The sequence below is a fragment of the Culex quinquefasciatus genome, chromosome 3 (assembly GCF_015732765.1).
Source record: "Culex quinquefasciatus strain JHB chromosome 3, VPISU_Cqui_1.0_pri_paternal, whole genome shotgun sequence".
Classification (NCBI taxonomy): Eukaryota; Metazoa; Arthropoda; class Insecta; order Diptera; family Culicidae; genus Culex; species Culex quinquefasciatus.
In genome coordinates, this window is record NC_051863.1 from 121195096 (window position 1) to 121214261 (window position 19166).

Genomic DNA, 19166 nt, shown 5'->3' on the forward strand with positions numbered 1-19166 from the left:
GTTCTTCTGCTTTACTCTCGGTTTCGTCGGAGTATGCGAAAATAGAGCAAAGGCGATGCAACGAGAGAAAGTAAGAGTAAAGAGCGTTGCTCTCTTGCTCACTGTCTCGTTCCAAGTGTTAAGGTGTTGGAAATACTTGCGAACCTTGCGTAAAATAATATCGTTTTTAGGGCTTTCTTCACCGGTACGCTTCGCGTAATTCATCTTTTTTTTTTCGTCAACGGATTTCACTATACAGTAGGTTTCGATTTTACTTTAAAAGAAACATTAATTTTTGGGGTCTCCTACTTTTTTTTGGTTGAGATATCTATGTAGTCGTTAAGAATATGTTAATCCGCGTTATCACTTTTTACATACGTGTTTTGTCCATAAGAAACGGTGTTCTTATTTCTGTATTTTAAGTGAGAGCATCGGAGCAAGCTGGGTCAAACCCAGCTCGTTTGAATCTCGTCGCGTCTCTTCTATTTGTTAATTAATTTGTGCAAAGACAAAGCTACTTAGATTATTTTTTTTTGTAAAATAAAATATCAAAAAGTGTACAAAAAACTTAATATTTCGAGTAATGTCTTAATGTTAATATTTTTTTTTCTCAAGTATTGACTACTTAGTAATACCATTTTTGTTTATTTGCTCGAGTTGAACCCTCCGTCGTAATGTTTCCAAAATGTCTGAAAACGCGTCCGGGTCGAGTTCTTTCGATAACATTTGTTTATTTGATTATTCTAAAATTTAATTTCCTAGTGCATTTTCACTTATCTCTATGTACTCCTAAGTCTAGCAAATTTTACCCTAAACTCCCTCTCCTTTCTTCGAACTGCTGCTCATCAAAGTAGGCTGGCTTCGCGACGAATCCACACTATGCGTGTATTAGTGTGGCTTCCTACCTGGTTGCTATGATGATAGTCGACCTTCGGCGCGCAACCCCGTTCACTACATGCGCAATCACGAGATTTTTTGACGAATGCTTTTGTTCTTGTTTACTTTTTAACGAAGAATCTTTACAAATACTTACTTAACGAAAAAACAAATACAACTCTCACTCACTCGTTCGCGCTCACTCACACATGCTGCTCACTTCCGCCGGTGGAAGCGATTCTGGGTCAGGCGCTCCTTGTGGCGTATGTAGTCGGCGCACTTGCGGGCCCGGGTCCGCACGACCCGAACCAGCCCGTTGATCCGGAGCGAGTGGCTCACGTTGCGTCGCCAGCGGACCGATCCGGGCCGGGCGCCACCTCCGCGACGGTGTCCCGCGCCCGTTCCGGATCCGTTCAGGCTGGCGCTGCTGCTAGTGTTGGCAATGTCGGCGAAGGTTCCACCGGTGCCGGTGGAGTCCTCGTTGGTGGCGTTGGTACTGCTGTAGAAGAAGGGCGACCCGTACAGCTCCTGGCACTGGGCGCAGGGTTGGGGCGAACGTTCCGACTGGATCGAGGTTGGTGAGGGGGACTGGTGCGGGCACTGTTCCATCTCCCGGACGGCGTTCGAGTACGCGTGGAAGTAGAGGCGGTTCTGTGCCGTCAGATTGATGTGGTAGGACTTGTTGTAGAACTGGGAAGCAGCTGCGGCCGTAGCGGTGGATGCCGCCGCCGTGATGCTGAACGGTGGAGCAGGTTCCAGTGGGGACGCATCCGGGGGTGGTGCGTCAGCGGCGTTGTTGAAGCCAACACTGGTGGTTGAGCGGCTTGTCGTTGCGACTGGTGGTGGTGGTGCCGGTGCCGTTGGCGCTGGCCGGCTTCTCGAGCTGGACGTGTTGAGCAGCTTGTCTTCGCCGTTGTTTTGATTGATGTTTCGATACGTTTGATTGTAGTTGCCCAGAAATATGGACGACGAAGAGGATGACGATGGTGAGGACAGGTTCTGGCTGAGGTTCACCGAGTTGCGGTTGAGGTTGGTTTGCTTCTCGAACCGTTTCAGGTCGGGTGAGATGATGCTGTACACGTTCGCTGGCGTAGCGCTTGCGGAGAGCAGCGTCGACGTGAAGATGTTCCGCTGCTTGAGTTCCAGCTTGTTGGCGGCTGCCGAACTGGACAGTGCAACGGAGTTGTTGAGGCGTTCTTCGCTTTTCGCACTGTAGATGCTGCCCTTGCCTTCGCTCTTGGTGTCGCTGCTTTTGATCAGATAGTCACAGTTGTCCACGGTACAGATGTCGTAGCTACTGTGGTCTAAAAAAATGGTTATTGCAGCAGTTCTCGACGATTTCGCTCTCGTGGTGGAAGATGATGGCGTTTGCTTCGTCGTCATTTTCCGCGCGCCAGATCGATACCGTCTTGAACTCGGACGAAGCCGAAGGGGATGATTTTTTTGAGCAGTTCTTCAATCTTGCAGCTGGATGAGCTCTGGGGTGGTGGTGTTGGAAGCGGTGGTAGCGGTTGATGCTGGATACGGTTTGGGCTGTAGTCGTTGTCGCTGCTGTCGTCACGTCTGCGCTCGCTTCCCGTTTCGCTGACGTCTGCTCCGCCGGATTCGGTTCCGCTGCGTCCGCGCCCACTGCTGGCCGCGTCCACCAAGCTGGAGATTGAGCTGATGCGTGATTTGTTGGATTTGTTCTCCTCGAGGCCGGCTAGAAAGTTCCACTTGATCTTGGAGGGCGAGTGGAACATCTCCGGTATGCTGACGTCGATGTCGTCAAAGTCGTAGTCGTTGGCCGCAATCTCCGACAGTTGGCCAATGTTCTCAATCGTTATTTTGGACGGTGTGAGGATCATCTGACTGCCGGAGCTGCTCCCGTTTTTTGTCCCGCCACGTTCGCCGACATGTTGGAGCTGACGCTGGGTGGTTGAGGTCGTCGTGCTGGTGGTTGTCGATCCACCCGGCTGATCGCTGGATGTGCTTTCAATGATCGACGTGATCGATCCGTTGATGCTGTTGACGTCCTGCTGGCTATCGTTGTAGTCACTGCCCCCGTCGGGCGGTGGCAATGGTGGCAGTGGAAGTGGTTGCAGCCGGGATGGTGGTGGCGGTGCCGGTTGTTCGGGCCGCTTCAGTATCCACTCGTGCTCCTTCTGGCGCATCTCGAGCGCCGTTTGAATTGGGTCTGTGCCTGGATCTGTCGGATGTTTTCTCCGCTGATTGAGCAGTAGGAGTTTTCGCTCTCGTCCGCCGTGTAGTAGCTGCACTGGAACCGTGCCGGATTTATGTTAAAGTTTGAAATGGTTGCGTTGGATCCACTGTCCTGCAGAAAGGACGGTGAATCGGGACCGCCTCGACTCCGGTATGTCTGGGGTTGTGTCGAATGATGCGAGTGATGGCTACAACAGCTGACACCGCTGAGTGGAGTAGCGCGCTTGGACTGCTGTCGACTTCGGCTGCTTCCGCCACTGCCGCCTCCTCCTCCTCCTCCGCCACCACTTCGGGGTGTGCTTCGGTTGCTCCGATGGCTGACCCGTGATGTTGAGCTGACGTTCGAGGGCCTTCTCGATACGCTTCGGTTGATAAAGTACTGCTGCAGCTCTTCATCGTCATCGGTCGTGGTGGTGGTCGTGAGGTTCCCTCGCGAACAGTGGCAGTTCTCGACGTACAGCGTCGATGCGCTCTCCGGATGGCGTTCGTCTTCGGTGTTACAGGTCGCCGTTGTGCCAGCCGCCTCCTCTTCTGGCGTTTCGTCATCATCCGTCCTCGTTTGTCTCGCCACCAGCAGACAGCTCGTGCTGCTGGTACTGCTCGCCTGCCGTCGATGGTGATGATGATGATGGTGGTGACTGTGACCTGCTGCACTGCTGGCCGTCTCACTCCTCAGGCTGGTTCGGCTCCGGCTCAGGCTGTCCGAACACTTGCGGGTCGTGCCCGGCGTTGTGTTCCGGCTGCTGCTTCCGGCGCTACAGTGACGGCTGTGCTGCCGCTGCTGAGGTGGATGCTGGCCAATCTCATCGTCTTCATCGTCATCGTCGGCGGTCGGGTCGTACTGCGAGTTGGCAAACGAGTTAGGGGTCGAGGCGGTGCTCTTCAGTCAAGGCCCTGTGTTCTGGCAGACAGGTACTTGCTGATGATGGTGATGAGGCGCACAGGTAGCAGTTCGCATTTGAGTATTTCTTGTGGCGTCTCCGGAACAACGCTCTGAAGCAGCTGAACGCAGGTTCGCATGGCACGTGTGGAGTGGATCGAGATTGGAAAGAGAAAATCATTGTAGCAGCGGTTCGGTTACAGTACGATACGATAGGGACTAAAAAGAGGTCGTATAGTTTTTTGGTAATGTTTTGCAGAGGCGGCATTGCTTTAAATACTTTGAAAATGTACTGAAGAAGAGACGAAATCTAGTATCATTCATGCAGAACCGATAAAGAACGAAACGTTGATCCCATGCCAACGGTAAATCTAGTAATCTATAGTAAATTCCAAAAATGTAGTGCATGCATTAAAGTTTATGTAATCGATAATAATAAAGTAGATTAAACTGTTACTAATTTACCTACACAATGAAAATGAATCGTTAAACACTGTGTTAACCAATGGAACATGTGTTGCATGTGTGATTCGTTTCGATGTTTTTGTGTGAGTGTGTGATTTGTAATGTGGTGTGTTTGTTTTCCATAATCTCTTGTTTTATTCGTGTGGGTTTGGACGACTCTTACCAGCTTCAAACAAACCTCATTTTGAGTTTGTTTTCAATGATCTCCATTGGAAATATGTTCACGAAGATTTGTTCCATCATACTTTTGTTTAGTTTGTTTGTTTGTTTGTTAATCTTGTTGTTTATAGTAAATTGTTAGTATTTGTAAGTATTGTGTTGTCAAGTTATGTTACTTGTGAGCATGTTTAGTAAGAAATAGTTTTATATAGATGTTTGTGTTAGAAGTTGTTCCAAAACATCACCCAGCATTTTGTCACGATTTCTTTTGTACTTACTTACCAACTAATGTGTTTGTTTTAAGTAATTTCACGAAAATGTAAATTGGTCTGACAACTGCAACCAACTCCCGTGTATTATTTTTTAACGGTTTATTAATTTTATTTTCTAATCAGCTATGTACATCGATAGATATAATAGTTTAGAAATATTTGAGTAAATAACCAACCTTCTTTTATGAAGGTTTAGCCTGGATTGTTTTGGTATTTTTGTTTTTTCGCGATAGAACAGAATTTTCATAGCAGTAAAAATAGTTTGATATGTCCCATTTTTAACATAGACTCAATCAATCCTTCGTTGGTCATAGTTTGGAAGGATATTCCGTCCATTACGAGTCGAAAACATTAGTAACTATGCCACCACTACAATCTTTCACCTCTCTTCACAAACGAAGAAAATTGAACGAATCTCATAGAAAAAATATGTACATCAATATTTGAAAATTTTCGTTCAATTTTTGTTCCAGACACTCGCAGACACACTCACACACAGCTATCCACTCATTCATTCAGATTTTTGATCACTAGATACCTGTTTTCCTCCCATTTTTGGTTTGGTTTGGTTAGGAAAACGCAGGACTCTAGTGAGAGATGGTGGTGTTGGCCGAGTAGTGGGGTTGTGGTGTTTTTAGTTGAAAACGAGACCCTTTTAAGGACCCGCTGGAAGATTAGCCGGTTGTGGTGGTTGCGGGAAAGAAAAAGAAAAAAAAAAGAAGAAGAACATTTGGGTCAATTAGGACAGTTGGTCAGTTGGAGTTGTAATTTTGAAAACAAGAGTTTTGGAAATGTGTTTCGGTGCGATTTCTTTGTGAATTTCGGTGAACAAACTGATTGATGGACATATTTTTAAAATATTTGTTCGCAAATTTGGGATCTCTTTATTAGAAATCGTCGTGCGTCTCGCTTTATTAATTTTCTTTAAAATGTTTTTAAAACAATCCAGAAAAGTCAATTTTCCGATCTGTCACACAACAAAATCCGATGTTATTCACGGCGTCTTTTCAGGGGTAGTATTTTTGAGAAATAGCAAGAAAACTGTCATATACATTTGAAAGTGTGGAATATCCCCGTTCATTTGCGGGGCGAACGAAAATCTTTGGTCGGGAAAAATCAAAGTTATCCTGATTTGAAGTTTTTGAACTCATTTCCTATGGGGCGAAATTTCATCTATTTCAATTTAGTATTGTTATAAGTCTACATGGGCATGATTTATGGTTCAGATCATATCATTTCTTATGGGAAATGATGCAAAGAACATTTTTCCTGAAGCACGCAAAGTGATTGAAAATAAGGGAAAAAAGTTATAAAGGTTTTATTGAAAATTTGGAAGATTTTCTGATAAAATTGCACACCCCTTTCCCAAAAACCACAATGTTTTTGATATTCAGATCATTATTTCGATGAATTCTTTTTTGAGAAATGTTTCTGGACCCATTGAGTATATAAATCACTACAGAAAAGTGTAATTGGTTGGGTTTATGCTCAACTGTATGTCACATTTATGAATTTTGGATTTCACCGAATCAACATATTTTTGTGTGTTTTGGTTATAAAATGTACCGTTTACATTAAATTTTCACTTTTTTGTGAGTACATGGTCCACATGATATTTTTTTATCTAATTGAGACATGCAGTGTAAATACAATCACAGGGTTTCTATTTCTATGCCTTTTGTTAATTTGTATTTCCATTTGGGCTATATTATTTGTATTGAAACTACAGAGTTGAACTTGCAATTATTGGTAATAACATAAATATTGCGTAAAAATCATTAAAAGTTTATAAGTATGTAAATCTATTAATTTAATCTCAAATAATTGAGCCTAACATACTAAACAAGTCTGGCATCCAAATTTGAAACAACGAACAATACAACAATTAAATTGTTTTGCTAAAAAACACACAAATAATTGATCCTTTTATTCACAGTGGCAGTGCGTGGCCGAATGGTTACGCTGTCCGCTTTGTAAGCGGATGATTCTGGGTTCGATTCCCATCTGCTCCAACCTTCCATCGGATGAGGAAGTAAAATGTCGGTCCCGGCCTTGGTTGTTAGGCCGTTAAGTCATTCCAGGTGTAGGAGTCGTCTCCATGCCATAAGTACAAACAACACACCAAACCAAGCCTACTCCGGTGGAATCGCTGGCGGCGGTTGGACTCGCAATCCAAAGGTCGTCAGTTCAAACACTGGGGTGGAAGGTTCCTTGGAGTAGAAAGAGGTTTGGGTGCTCTCCCCATTAAAGCCTTCGGACTTCTAGGTTCGAGCAGAAACTTGCAATAGAGACCACAAAAGACCTGGGGTCGTTAATGTGGATGGTTTGATTTGATTTTGATTTACAATATTACCACCTGACCTCAACATAAGTACGAGATCTCTTGTGAGGTTTAATAAGACTAATACAAATGTGAAAATCTAATGGAAACGGTACATTTTAAAACAAAAACAAACAAAAATATTGAAATCCAAAATTCATAAAAGTGGCTTACAGTTGAGCATAAACCCAACCAATTACACTTTTCTGTAGTGATTTATATACTCAATGGGTCCAGAAACATTTCTTAAAAAAGAATTCATCGAAATAATGATCTGAATATCAAAAACATTGTGGTTTTTGGGAAAGGGGTGTGCAATTTTATCAGAAAATCTCCCAAATTTTCTATAAAACCTTCATAACTTTTTTCCCTTATTTTCAATCACTTTGCGTGCTTCAGGAAAAATGTTCCTTGCATCATTTCCCATAAGAAATCATATGATCTGAACCATAAATCATGCCCATGTAGACTTATAACAATACTAAATTGAAATAGACAAAATTTCGCCCCATAGGAAAAAAGTTCAAAAACTTCAAATGAGGATAACTTTGATTTTCCCGACCAAAGATTTTCGTTCGCCCCGCAAATGAACGGGGATGTTCCAGACTTTCATATGTATATGACAGTTTTCTTGCTATTTCTCAAAAATACTACCCCCCTGAAAAAGACGCCGTGTATTTAAATAGTATCGATCACTGACAGAGATTGCCTGGTATTTGACAGAGCTTAGGAGTAAGCTATCATCATCGAACGTTGAATGTTCACTTCTTGACTTTTTTGATAAGGTCCGATAAACAAAGTAAACATTGAGTGTATCCCGCTTACTCCGATGGACTTTGACATAAGGTGTGAAAGGGATACACTCAATGTTTACATTTGTTTATAGGACCTTATCAAAAAAGTCAAGACTTTTCTCTCTTTTCTTATCTCTTTCTTGCTTGTACGGGTAAAGGAGCTATTACACTATCGCAAACAAACAAACAAACTCGCACTTTTTCGTGTTTGACAGTTTGTCAAACTCGCAATCTTGTTTGCGGCAAACTCTAAAACAAGGTAAAATGTATGCAGGCTGACGTTTGTACAAACAAATCCAGGCAAACAAACAAAGCAAGCAAACTGGTAAACTGTCAAAAACTGCGAGTTTGTTTACCTTAGTGTAATATCTCCTTAAGTGTAGTGACAGCAATCAATTGAATGCAGTCGTGAGGAAGATGATCGGAATTTCGGTAAAATTCAAACGAACGATCTCTGCACGAATGAGACAGGTGGACGCTTTGTGAACTTTCAAATAGCAATATTTAAGTGAAATCATTGTTTACCTAAATGTTATATTTTTTTCATTGCAGTTTCTGTATTTTGCTCTCGACCGTGAATAGTTGTAGTTCATATAGAGACGCACGATACTTCTTCTATTGTGAAGAGAGAAATCAAGTAGAAGAAATCCCATTTTGAAGAAGGCCACTCGGTCAGTAATGGGAATGATCACCCAACTGTTATCCTCGTACCCTCGTGTTTAAAAACAAAAACAAAAAGCAAACAAAACCCCGTCCCTAATGTTGACGTAATCGAAAAGTACCTGAGCACACTATCCTTCCGTGGGCCGAATGCCTCCGGAAGCTGTCCCGACTGGCTACACCATGCTGTTGGCCATGCTGCTGGTGCTGGTAGCTTTGCTCCTGACCGTCGGGCGCCCCTTCCGCCGGTGCCCGTCCCAAATCCCTTCGCCGGCCCCGGCCCAAAGCGGCCGTCCGCCGGTTTGGCATCGGTGAGCAAGTTGTACTGGTCGCGGTGTTGATAGTCGTTGGTCCCGTCGTGCCGTAGTTCCGACCGGAACCGCCCAGCGAGGTCAGGGCGTCGCTCGCACCGTACGACATGGCATAGCCCAGCAGGTTGGTGCTGTCCCCGACCGGATACGGGCCCATTTCGCCGTCCATGGTGGCCCCGAACAGTTTGTCCCCGACCGGGTAGGGCCCCATCTCACCGTCCAGGGTGGCCGTTCCGAACAGCGCGTCCCCGACCGGGTACGGGCCCATCTCACCGTCCAGCGTGGCCGTTCCAACCGGATATGGACCCATTTCGCCGTCCAGGGTGCCCGTTCTGTACACTGTTTTGTGTTTTTAGTTTGTTTTGTTTACCATTCATAGCCGCCATTTTTGTTTCGTTCGGTTTGACGAAAGACGCAGGATGACAGGTGTGAAAAGAGCAATGACACTTTCGTTCAGTTAAGGTACGCTTTATGTGGTGTAGGGATCGTGTTTTGTTTGTTCAAAAACAGACTGACTCAACTACAGGGTGGTCCCAAACTTGACGAAGGACGAACACACACAATTGCATTTGGTGGTTGTGTAGCTTTCTACAAAGAGTTGGTTTTCTGTACACGGCGATCGACGGCTGTCGGAGAAGATCCCCAAAGTGCGGATGAGGTGGAGGAGCGGGGTAGCGGCGGACGGCGACGGCAGCGCGTTGCTTTGGTGATGACAAAATGGCGCCGACTCGACGAAGAATTGGACAGGGTGGTGGTGTTTGATACAGAGGTGGGCCGTCGTGTAAGCCGCGAGACGGGCGTGCGAGGTCAACACTGGTGCTAGCGCAGTTTTATGGAGTTATGTTTCCCGTTTGTTTGTGGTTTTTTAAAATTTTATGTTTACTTTCTAAAGCATAGCAGGTCGCGGTTGCATGGTTGGTGGAGTTTGCAACTTTAACGGGGTTTGTCCCGAAGAGCGTGTTTTAAATGTTTTTTTAAGCCACTGGCGTGAGTTTGTGTGTTTAAGTCGTATAATAATTCAATGTTCCATTTTAAATAATAACAATTACCTATAATATCTTTGAATATAAATTTCGACTTGTTCAACGACCTCTCTACCAAATGACAACATTTAGTGTGTTCTGCCTACTCAAACGGTAGATGTCATAAAGCGTGAGTGGATTTCTCGAATGTTAACATGTGGTTCTTAGGTTTTTATCAAAACCATAATATTTTTTAAATATAATATGACACCTTCTTAAAATTTATTACGTATAAAAGTCTGATCCCAACATTTCAATTAATTCTAGTTCTACTAAGTGACTTTTAGTCACTGTCTAAGCATCATGGCAAGTAACGATACAGTCACTCTGTATTTCGTGAAAGAAATTGTGAAATTCTTGTCTGAGAGTCCTTATAACCAAACAAGTGGATTGCCAGCGAATCATGCAAATGCTGATGGATCATGTATCAATCCAATTAAATAAGATCCGAAGTAAAATTTGTTGATGCAACTACTTCTAGTACATTCACCAATCAGAAATCTTTTTGGCAACATGGAACGTGAAAAGAGCGCAGTAGCAAACCATCAAACTCTTATGTTTCATTTCAAGTGAGAGAAATTCTTTTCATGAGGGATGAAAAAGGAAAGGTGCTCTCTAGGAGGTATAGAATCGCTAGTTTTCATAATTGATAAGTGGTAAATTTATCGCAAAAAAACACTAGGGTAGACACCACTAGGCAATACTCAATAACATTTCGAAAGTTGCTCACAGAATGAAACAAAGAATCTAGAACACGGGTCAAGATTAACCGAGAGGTATTCAACTGCTGATTGGAGAACTCGAGCCAAACATTTCATTAGGGGACCTAACCAAAAACCGCAATTAGTGAAAATCCCTGGTAAAAAGTGAACAACTTGTTTTAATTCCTATTTAAAAACGTTTTTTAATCCACCCTAAGTTGGTATGTTCCTTCCTCTCATTAAAGGCTAGTACGCTGATCGGAAGGAAAGGGGTCAAGAAACAGGTTTACGAACAGCAGAACAAAGGAAAGGGGAGCAATTTCTTGGGGCTTTTCTTCACCCTCTCTGGCTTGCTTACTCTGCCGCTGTTGCCCATTTGAAATTTTTCTTGACCGATTCCTTCCGAGGTGCGTATACCGCTTTAAAGGGTAATGCTATCCAAAATAGACACGCTCGTGGGAAGGTCTTTTAATTACCTATCCAAAGATAGGTCGCATGATATATTTGGACAACGTTTTCATCAAAATATCTGAGATTTGGCCTCCAAAAAGTATATAAATAACACTTATGTGCTTATTACTCTTGATAGGGTTGTTAGATCTTCAATGTTTTGAACACGTTGGAAAGGTCTTTTGATTACCTATCCAACAACAGGTCGCATGATAGATCCGGACATCGTTTTTATCAAAATATCTGAGATCCGGCCTCCAACAGTGCATAAATAACACTTAAGTGCTTATAACTTTTGATAGAGTTGTCGGATTTTCAATGTTTTGGACGCGTTGGAAAGGTCTTTTTAATACCTTTCTAAAAATGTACAACATGCCGGGTTTTCTTACAAAAACCACCCTTTTTACAATCTTTCGGACTTTTGTTAAAATCGTTTTTTAGTATAACTTTTGAAGTACTTAACTCAACTGCATAATTTTAATAGCGACTTATGGGATCCCAAGACGGATCGAATGAGGCCAAAACGGACAAAATTGAATTCAAGCAAAACAATGTAAATGGGCCAAAGCCGAAGTGTAAACAAAGAGTCTATCCTGTTCACGTCAGGTGATGTTTACAATAGAAACGAGCAGGACAGACTCTTTGTTTACACTTCGGCTTTGGCCCATTTACAGTCGTGCCTCAGTTTAGCACCGCATATGGGGATGCAAAACCGAGGCGTGCATAACCGAGGCACAGAGCTTATGGGATTTTGGCTATATGGGAGACATTGGCTCTAATCGTACAAAAATCATGCAAACATCAAAAAATTATAGTGTTTTGGAATCGGGATAATGTCAGCTATCCATTAAAATTATTATTTCATGAAAGTTTTCACAAAAATACGTATTTTTCCTTTATTTCGAAAATGCATATTTTTTTCTCTAAAGAAACCAAACATATATTGTTATTGCAATATGGGTATCAAATGTTCAGGTTTTTTTTCATACATTTTGGATGTAAAAATAACATTTTTAGAAAATACTCAAAATTTTCACAAAACTACGTTTTTTTCGAAAAAAATACTCAAAATTTCAATTTTTACAATATGGGTATCAAACTATCGGGATTTTTTCATACATTTCGAATGTAATAACAACATTTTTAGAAAATACTCCAAATTTTCACAAAACTTCGTATTTTCGAAAAAAAATACTCAAAATTTAAATTTTTTAAATATGGGTATCAAACGATCGGGATTTTTTCATACATTTCGAATGAAATAACAACATTGTTTGAAAATACTCAAAATTTTCACAAAACTACGTTTTTTCGAAAAAAACACTTAAAATTTCAATTTTTACAATATGGGTAACAAACGATCGGGATTTTTTCATACATTTCGAATGTAATAACAACATTTTTAGAAAATACTCCAAATTTTCACAAAACTACGTATTTTCGAAAAAAATACTCAAAATTTCAATTTTTACAATATAGGTATCAAACGATCGGGATTTTTTCATACATTTCGAATGTAATAACAACATTTTTTGAAAATACTCAAAATTTTCACAAAACTACGTATTTTTGAAAAAAAATACTCTAAATTTCAATTTTTACAATATGGGTATCAAACGATCGGGATTTTTTCATACATTTCGAATGTAATAACAACATTTTTTGAAAATACTCAATATTTTCACAAAACTACGTATTTTTGAAAAAAATATTCAAAATTTCAGTTTTTCACAAGAGGTATCAAATGTTCGGGATTTTTTTTATAAATTTCAAAAGTTATAACACAAATTTGTGGAAATATCCAAATTTTCACAAAACTACGTTTTTTTCGAAAAAAAGTAGTTTTGTGAAAATTTTGAGTATTTTCTAAAAATGTTGTTATTAAATTCGAAATGTATGAAAAAATCCCGATCGTTTGATACCCATATTGTAAAAATTGAAATTTTGAGTATTTTTTCGAAAATACGTAGTTTTGTGAAAATTTGGAATATTTTCTAAAAATGTTCTTATTAAATTCGAAATGTTTGAAAAAAACCTGATCATTTGATACCCATATTGCAATATCAATTTATTTTTAATTTCTTTAGAGAAAAAAATATGCATTTTAGAAATACAGGAAAAATACGTATTTTTGTGAAAACTTTCATGAAATAATAATTTTAATGGATAGCTGACATTATCCCGATTCCAAAACACTATAATTTTTTGATGTTTGCATGATTATTCATAGAATTAAAGCCAATGTCTCCCATATAGCCAAAATCCCATAAGCTCTGCCCTTCAGTTAAGCACTGGGCCGTGCTTAACCGAGGCAGCTGAACGGTGCAAAACCGGGGCAGTGCAAAACCGAGGCGTGCAAAACCGAGACATGACTGTACATTGTTTTGATTGAATTGATGCAGTTTTGTGATTGAATGGTGTACACAGAAAAAAAGTTGAATTTTGGAATGTTGAAAATTTGGTAGGTTGAATATTACCTCTTTTTTTGAGTAATATTACATAAAAAATGTGTAAAAATGTGAACCTGGTGAATGTTCAACAAAAACTGATGAAAATTCATCATTTTCTGGGGTAAAATTAACCATTTTTTTGCCACAAAATCTGTCACCATTTCCTGATGAATATTACCATAATTTTTTTTTCTGTGTAGCTTATCATGTGAAACATAAAAATTCTTCAAAAGTATACTGAGCAGCAGCTGCGGGACCATGTTAAAATTTTGTATTTCGACGAAGTTTTTTTCTGCACAAATCCTTGGTTAAAAGTAAACCAAACGTTGTTTTGAAGTGAATTAGTAATAAGAATGTAAGAAAAGTTTACTTTATAACACAAAAAGTTCCTCAACTACGGAAAACTAACGAAAAAGAAAAGGGCACAATTTAACTTTTTTTTCGTTTGGAGTGAGCATTGTTATGTGCCCTTTTGTTTTATTTTTATTTTTTTAATATGTTTTCATTTTGGATTGGTGTCCTAATGAAATGTTTGGCTCAAACTCTCTGCATTGCATTTGCTAGCTCTCTATAGGCGTAGAAAAAATAAAACTGAATTTCAAATTGAAAATATAATGTGTAAAATATGAAAAATACCGTATTTAGCTAAAATGCTCAAACATTCATAATTTGCCATATGCGTATCAATCGACGCGAAATTTTAGTAAATCTTAAAACTATTTTTGTAATGGTATCCATAATTTCCCTGCTATTTTTTAAGATCAGATATGACTTTTTTTAAATAAGAAAAAATATTTTCCGTACAAAAGTTAAACTCACGCCAGTGACTGTTTTGACTAGAAGTATTAACAGAACGATTATTTTGCTCAATTTAAAACTTACTTTTGAGTATTTGTGTGTGATTTGCTTTACAAAATCTACAGTTAAAGGCTTGCTTGTCGGCACTTTTGGGTTGGTCTCTCAGTGCGCAAACTGGGTTAGTAATACGTGATTTCCATATAATTTCATGTTCTCTTTTTTGTGTTTTTTATTGGAAATGGATGAAGTGTGTGTATCTTACAGAATGATTTTTTATTTTATTACTTTTATTTTTTTTCTAAAACGCCTTTGTGACGACCACTTTTGTGTAGTCATTGCACAAAGCTGGAGCTGGCAAACTAGCTAGGAAAGTTGACAGTACTTTTATGTTCTTTTTTTCCTTTTTTTTGGAAATGGGGTTTTGCTCTAGTAGTATGGTGACTTGTGTCGCATCTACTTAGTATTCAAAGTGTGTGCACTGGCAGAGAAGGGGGAGGAGGTTATAAAAATAAATGTACGCTCTTATGTAAGTCTGAGTGTTGTGGCTCTAGCTTCTAGTGCTGCTGCAGCATGTTTGGGTGGTGAGTGCGGGACACTACAGTAGAACCCCGCTAGCTTGACAAAGGCTTCGGAAAATGTAGCGTGTCATGGATCGTTGTCAAAGCAGCGAGGTTGCACTGTACGTCTGGATGGATATAAAAGGGGCAGCTCAGCGAGTGAATGGTGTGGTGATGCAATGCAGATTTTCTGGGTGAAATTTTCGAATGGCTTCACTTCCGTGTCAGTGTGGCGTTTGGTGGTTTGAGGTCCAAAAAAGGGGTTCGCGTCGGAGGATGCGGAGATGACTGTGAGTTTGTCACTTTGGATTTTTGATGGCGAGATGATATGGTGGTCGTGTGCTTTATGTGACAGTTGTTTTAAGCCGTTTTAAACCCGTTCTCGTTTCCAGTTGGAGAGACATTAGCGTCGTCGTCGTCGGAGAGTTCAAAACTTAATTAGATTCATTTGAGAGCTCAACCTGATTGCTTGCATATCCAACTGTGAGAAGTCACTCGTTCGTGCAAGTCATGGAAAAGCTTGTACGTGGTTGGAATTTAGAATCTTCAAATCACAGTTGTACAGGACAGGCACGGTTCTTATAGATGAGTTCTGACACGAGGAGGGCACACGTGACAGGTCAGTAAGGGATGAATTTCATGTTGTTTTCTACAACTGACGTGACATGAAAACGTTTACTCTTTGTAGAATCAGTGGTGTGTTATTTATTAAAGCGTATTTTCATAATTAAATAAACAATTACAGACTGAATTTTTGGTTGATTTTTCGATGATATTTAATAGCCGAATTTTCAATTATGGGTAGTGGAGAGAACCCAAATTTGTTTACATCTGTGGTATTTTTTTCCGAGTTTGTTGATTTTATGTATCAATGTTTTTCTTCAAAATATGTACATTAAACATGAAAATGAGCAATTTATTGACACAGTCGAAAGATTTAGAAATAGATGCGACAAAAAAAGTTGTAACCAGTTGAATACAACATTTTTGCAATGCCGGAAAACATCCTTTGAATTGATATTTTCAATGTATTGTTTGTTTTCCAATTCAAACTCCAAAATAGTAAGTAAAAGTATTGCTTTTAGATACAAGTGCTGAAAAGAACATTAATTTCATTACTGTTATTTTTGGCGATTCATTCGAGAATGACAGGAAAGCTTAACAGTCTCACAATCATATTTCTGATAGATTTTTGTTAAGTTCAGAAAGATTTTCAACTGCTTAACAAAATTAATCATTAATCATAAATCAATCATTCGATAATAGTTGGACCACGAATTGAATGTATTGAGTTTAAATTCAAGCGGTTTTGATGGAGACGCAGGGTTGCTCATAAATTGGAACAAAATCAGTTCAGTTTTCAATGTCTTCCTAAACTTGCATTGAAATTGGGTTTCTTATAAAAACAATTATAAATTTAAACAGTGAGACTTCACAAGATTATGAATAAATTTTATGCATTTATATCTTTCATATTGTGTTGAATTGAACTATTCCTTTGTCCTTTTTTGTACATTTGACATTTGGTCTTGAATTTGTCTAACCTTTTTTATTGAACCAGAAATTATCACTTGACCCTGATAGGACGTGACAAATTGCCCAAGATTCTTAAGATCAAGATGCTCTACTGATTGTGACAAAGTCACACAGGATGGTTGGTTAGCGAAACACAAGTATGAATTTGGTGACGTCCAGCGTGCTGATGATAATGAGCGATGAATTTAATGAGATTTTTTTACATGGGTTATGGAGATTCGATGTGGTGACGGTTTGGTCGTGGTCTTGTTGTTAATTGTGGGTTTGAATATTTTTTTTTAGTCAGAATTGGAACTTGTATGAGTGATAAGCTGGTGAGAATTAATTTTTTTGATTATTTTTTCTTATCTATGATTATGTTGCAGATTTATAGTGTGGTGTTATGTACATTTTTATTGTTTGTTGAATGAACATGCAAGCCAAGCTGAATTCATATAAAATAATAAACGCTTCATGGATGAGCAAACTTATGAAAAAGATTAAGCAACACCGATAAATCATAAATACATAATATAACTGAGATCTTTAACTTTGCAGCTTTACATAATTGAAATAATATTGTGATTTGAGTTGAAAATACCATTATCAAAAACAGAAATTCAAAATTTGAAAAAAAATATTCCATTGTTATTTCAATAAAGTAAAAAAATGTATTTTTTTAAACTATAGAGTGACCTTGTTAATTCGAATTTCGTTCATTTGGAAGTATGTTGATTACATTAATCGCCAATTTAAATATGTCAAGCATATGGGTCATTCCAGGTCAACTGGGTACACTTTTGGACTCGACCTTCACCGATTTGGATCAAACTTAGATGGAACGTTTATCTTTCGATAGTTAACAGAAATCCCAAGTTTGGTGCTGATTGGACCATCCCTCTATTTTCGGCACCGTCCTATTTTTTGACGATTTCCTAACAGTTTCTTGCCAATAGTTCATTATAGTTTGAGGTTTGCATTGATTATTATGTAAAATTGTCCAGGGAACACGTTGGTGATTAAATTAAAAATATAAAAATATAAGGAATTGGTCTAAACTGAATTTTAATGCTTAAAACGTTAAGATATAATATTAAGGGCATTTAAGGGTTTCAATTTTATTTTTATCAAATTCCTTGGACAATTTTCTATAAAATGCAACCTGTAGAAAGTCTTCTGCTCAAATAGTTGCAAAGTTATGATTAAAAGAAAAAAGTTTTTTAGAAAATCGTCAAAAAAGAGGGCGGTGCCAAAAATAGAAGGATGGTCCATGGTCCAATCAGCACCAAACCTGGGATTTCTGTTAACTATCGAAAGATGAAAGTTCAATCTAAGTTTGATCCAAATCGATGAAGGTCGAGTCCAAAAGTGTACCCAGTTGACCTAGAATGACCCATATATGATTATGAATAATTTTTTTTCTAGCAATTCTCCACCAAAACCGGAAATGGAATTTAATTTTATTTTTTGGTTTGGTTCAAATTTTGTGGGGTCTTTCCTTATGACCAAAGAAGCCACTTTTTGTCATTGATTCAACAACACAATGCTTCATAAAATTTGGGCAGCTGTCCATACAAAAATGGTACGTCAATATTCGAAAATCTGTAACTATTGTAGGAATTTTTTGATCGATTTGGTGTCTTCGGCAAAGTAGTTGGTATTGATGAGGACTATTCAGAAATAAATAGGAGGGTTTTTGGAGATTTTGAAATTATTTTTTTACGAAGATTCAATTTCCCAAAATCCGTATGTATTATTTTTTGATTTTTTTGTTTTGTTTTAGGGAAAAAAAACAACTTCTGAACCATAGTGAAGTACATATGGACAAAAAAAAATTATGACTAAATTTTCTTTTTTTTCCAAAAGCCACATTTTTTCTAAAAATCATTGCTCAAAACTCGATCAGAAAATTCCAGCTGCCAAAATTGTATAAAGACTTGTATGGGTGAACCAATCACACAAAATAACTTTTTTGGTATTAGGAATGACCCCCACAAAGAATAAGCGAAATCAAAAAATACAAATGGTTGAAATTGACCGATTTCATAGAGATTTGCTTTTGTAGCAAAAGTCAGAACAGGACAAATTCGGATGAAATGATATTTCAGACTTCTGTTTTTCGATCATTTCCGAGCACGATTAAAAATGTTATTTTAATAAAAATCCCGAACTATATTCATAGAGAGAAAACAATAACAATAAAATTGGATCGGATATGGAATGATTCATAGTTTTGATGAAATTAAATGAAGGTTTTAGCACAGACTACCAGACAGAAATTTTACACTAATTTGTGAGCAATATTTAGAATTTTAAATGTGAACTGTTTCTTAGAATTTAATTTGTGAAAAATAACATAATTTTATACATTATTTTGTTTGCATGATGAAGTTCAAATGCAGTTTTAGCATATAAAGTCTAGTAGTCTGTGCTATAACTTCACGTACAGCCAAACCTAATGAAAAAAAGATTTAATGATACAAGTTTCAACGCAAAAGTGTAGGAAGCATTTGGTCACTGTGTACACACTTTAAACAAACGTCAATTAATCTTTGCACCCAACGACATCGAAGGCACACGAATAAAACAATAGACACCGATTGCACTTGTTATATTTAAAAGGGGAAAACTTTGTAACACACATCTATAAAATGATAGTTGGATTATGTTGTTATATATCTACACGCAAACATACACTGAGACAAACGGTGGTACAATGATAAAAATATTGCGAAAAGGACTTAAAAGTGGTGTT

General features: G+C 38.9%; 2 protein-coding genes across 29 annotated transcripts in view; both read right to left on the minus strand.

Moving 5' to 3' along the window:
* Positions 1–2234: 2234 nt before the first annotated feature.
* On the minus strand, positions 2235–3879 carry LOC119769225 (probable serine/threonine-protein kinase DDB_G0272282). Its single transcript, XM_038261150.1, has 3 exons — positions 3817–3879; positions 3166–3766; positions 2235–3112 (listed from the first exon to the last, which is right to left on the minus strand). The coding sequence occupies exons 1-3, from the start codon at positions 3877–3879 to the stop codon at positions 2235–2237; spliced, it is 1542 nt and encodes a 513-aa protein (XP_038117078.1).
* Positions 3880–3914: 35 nt separating this feature from the next.
* Positions 3915–19166, minus strand: part of LOC6037170 (glucose transporter type 1) — a 431006-nt gene continuing 415754 nt past the window's right edge. For 9 of the 28 annotated variants that reach the window (XM_038261494.1, XM_038261495.1, XM_038261486.1 and 6 more), the window contains 2 exons: positions 8730–9257; positions 3944–4059 (listed from right to left, as the gene is read on the minus strand). In XM_038261494.1, coding sequence (XP_038117422.1) covers positions 3944–4059; positions 8730–9257 — 644 coding nt within the window. Of the gene's footprint in view, positions 4060–5371; positions 5500–8729; positions 9258–19166 lie in introns of those variants that run through there. The other 19 variants (XM_038261510.1, XM_038261498.1, XM_038261496.1 and 16 more) reach the window with 7 other exon arrangements.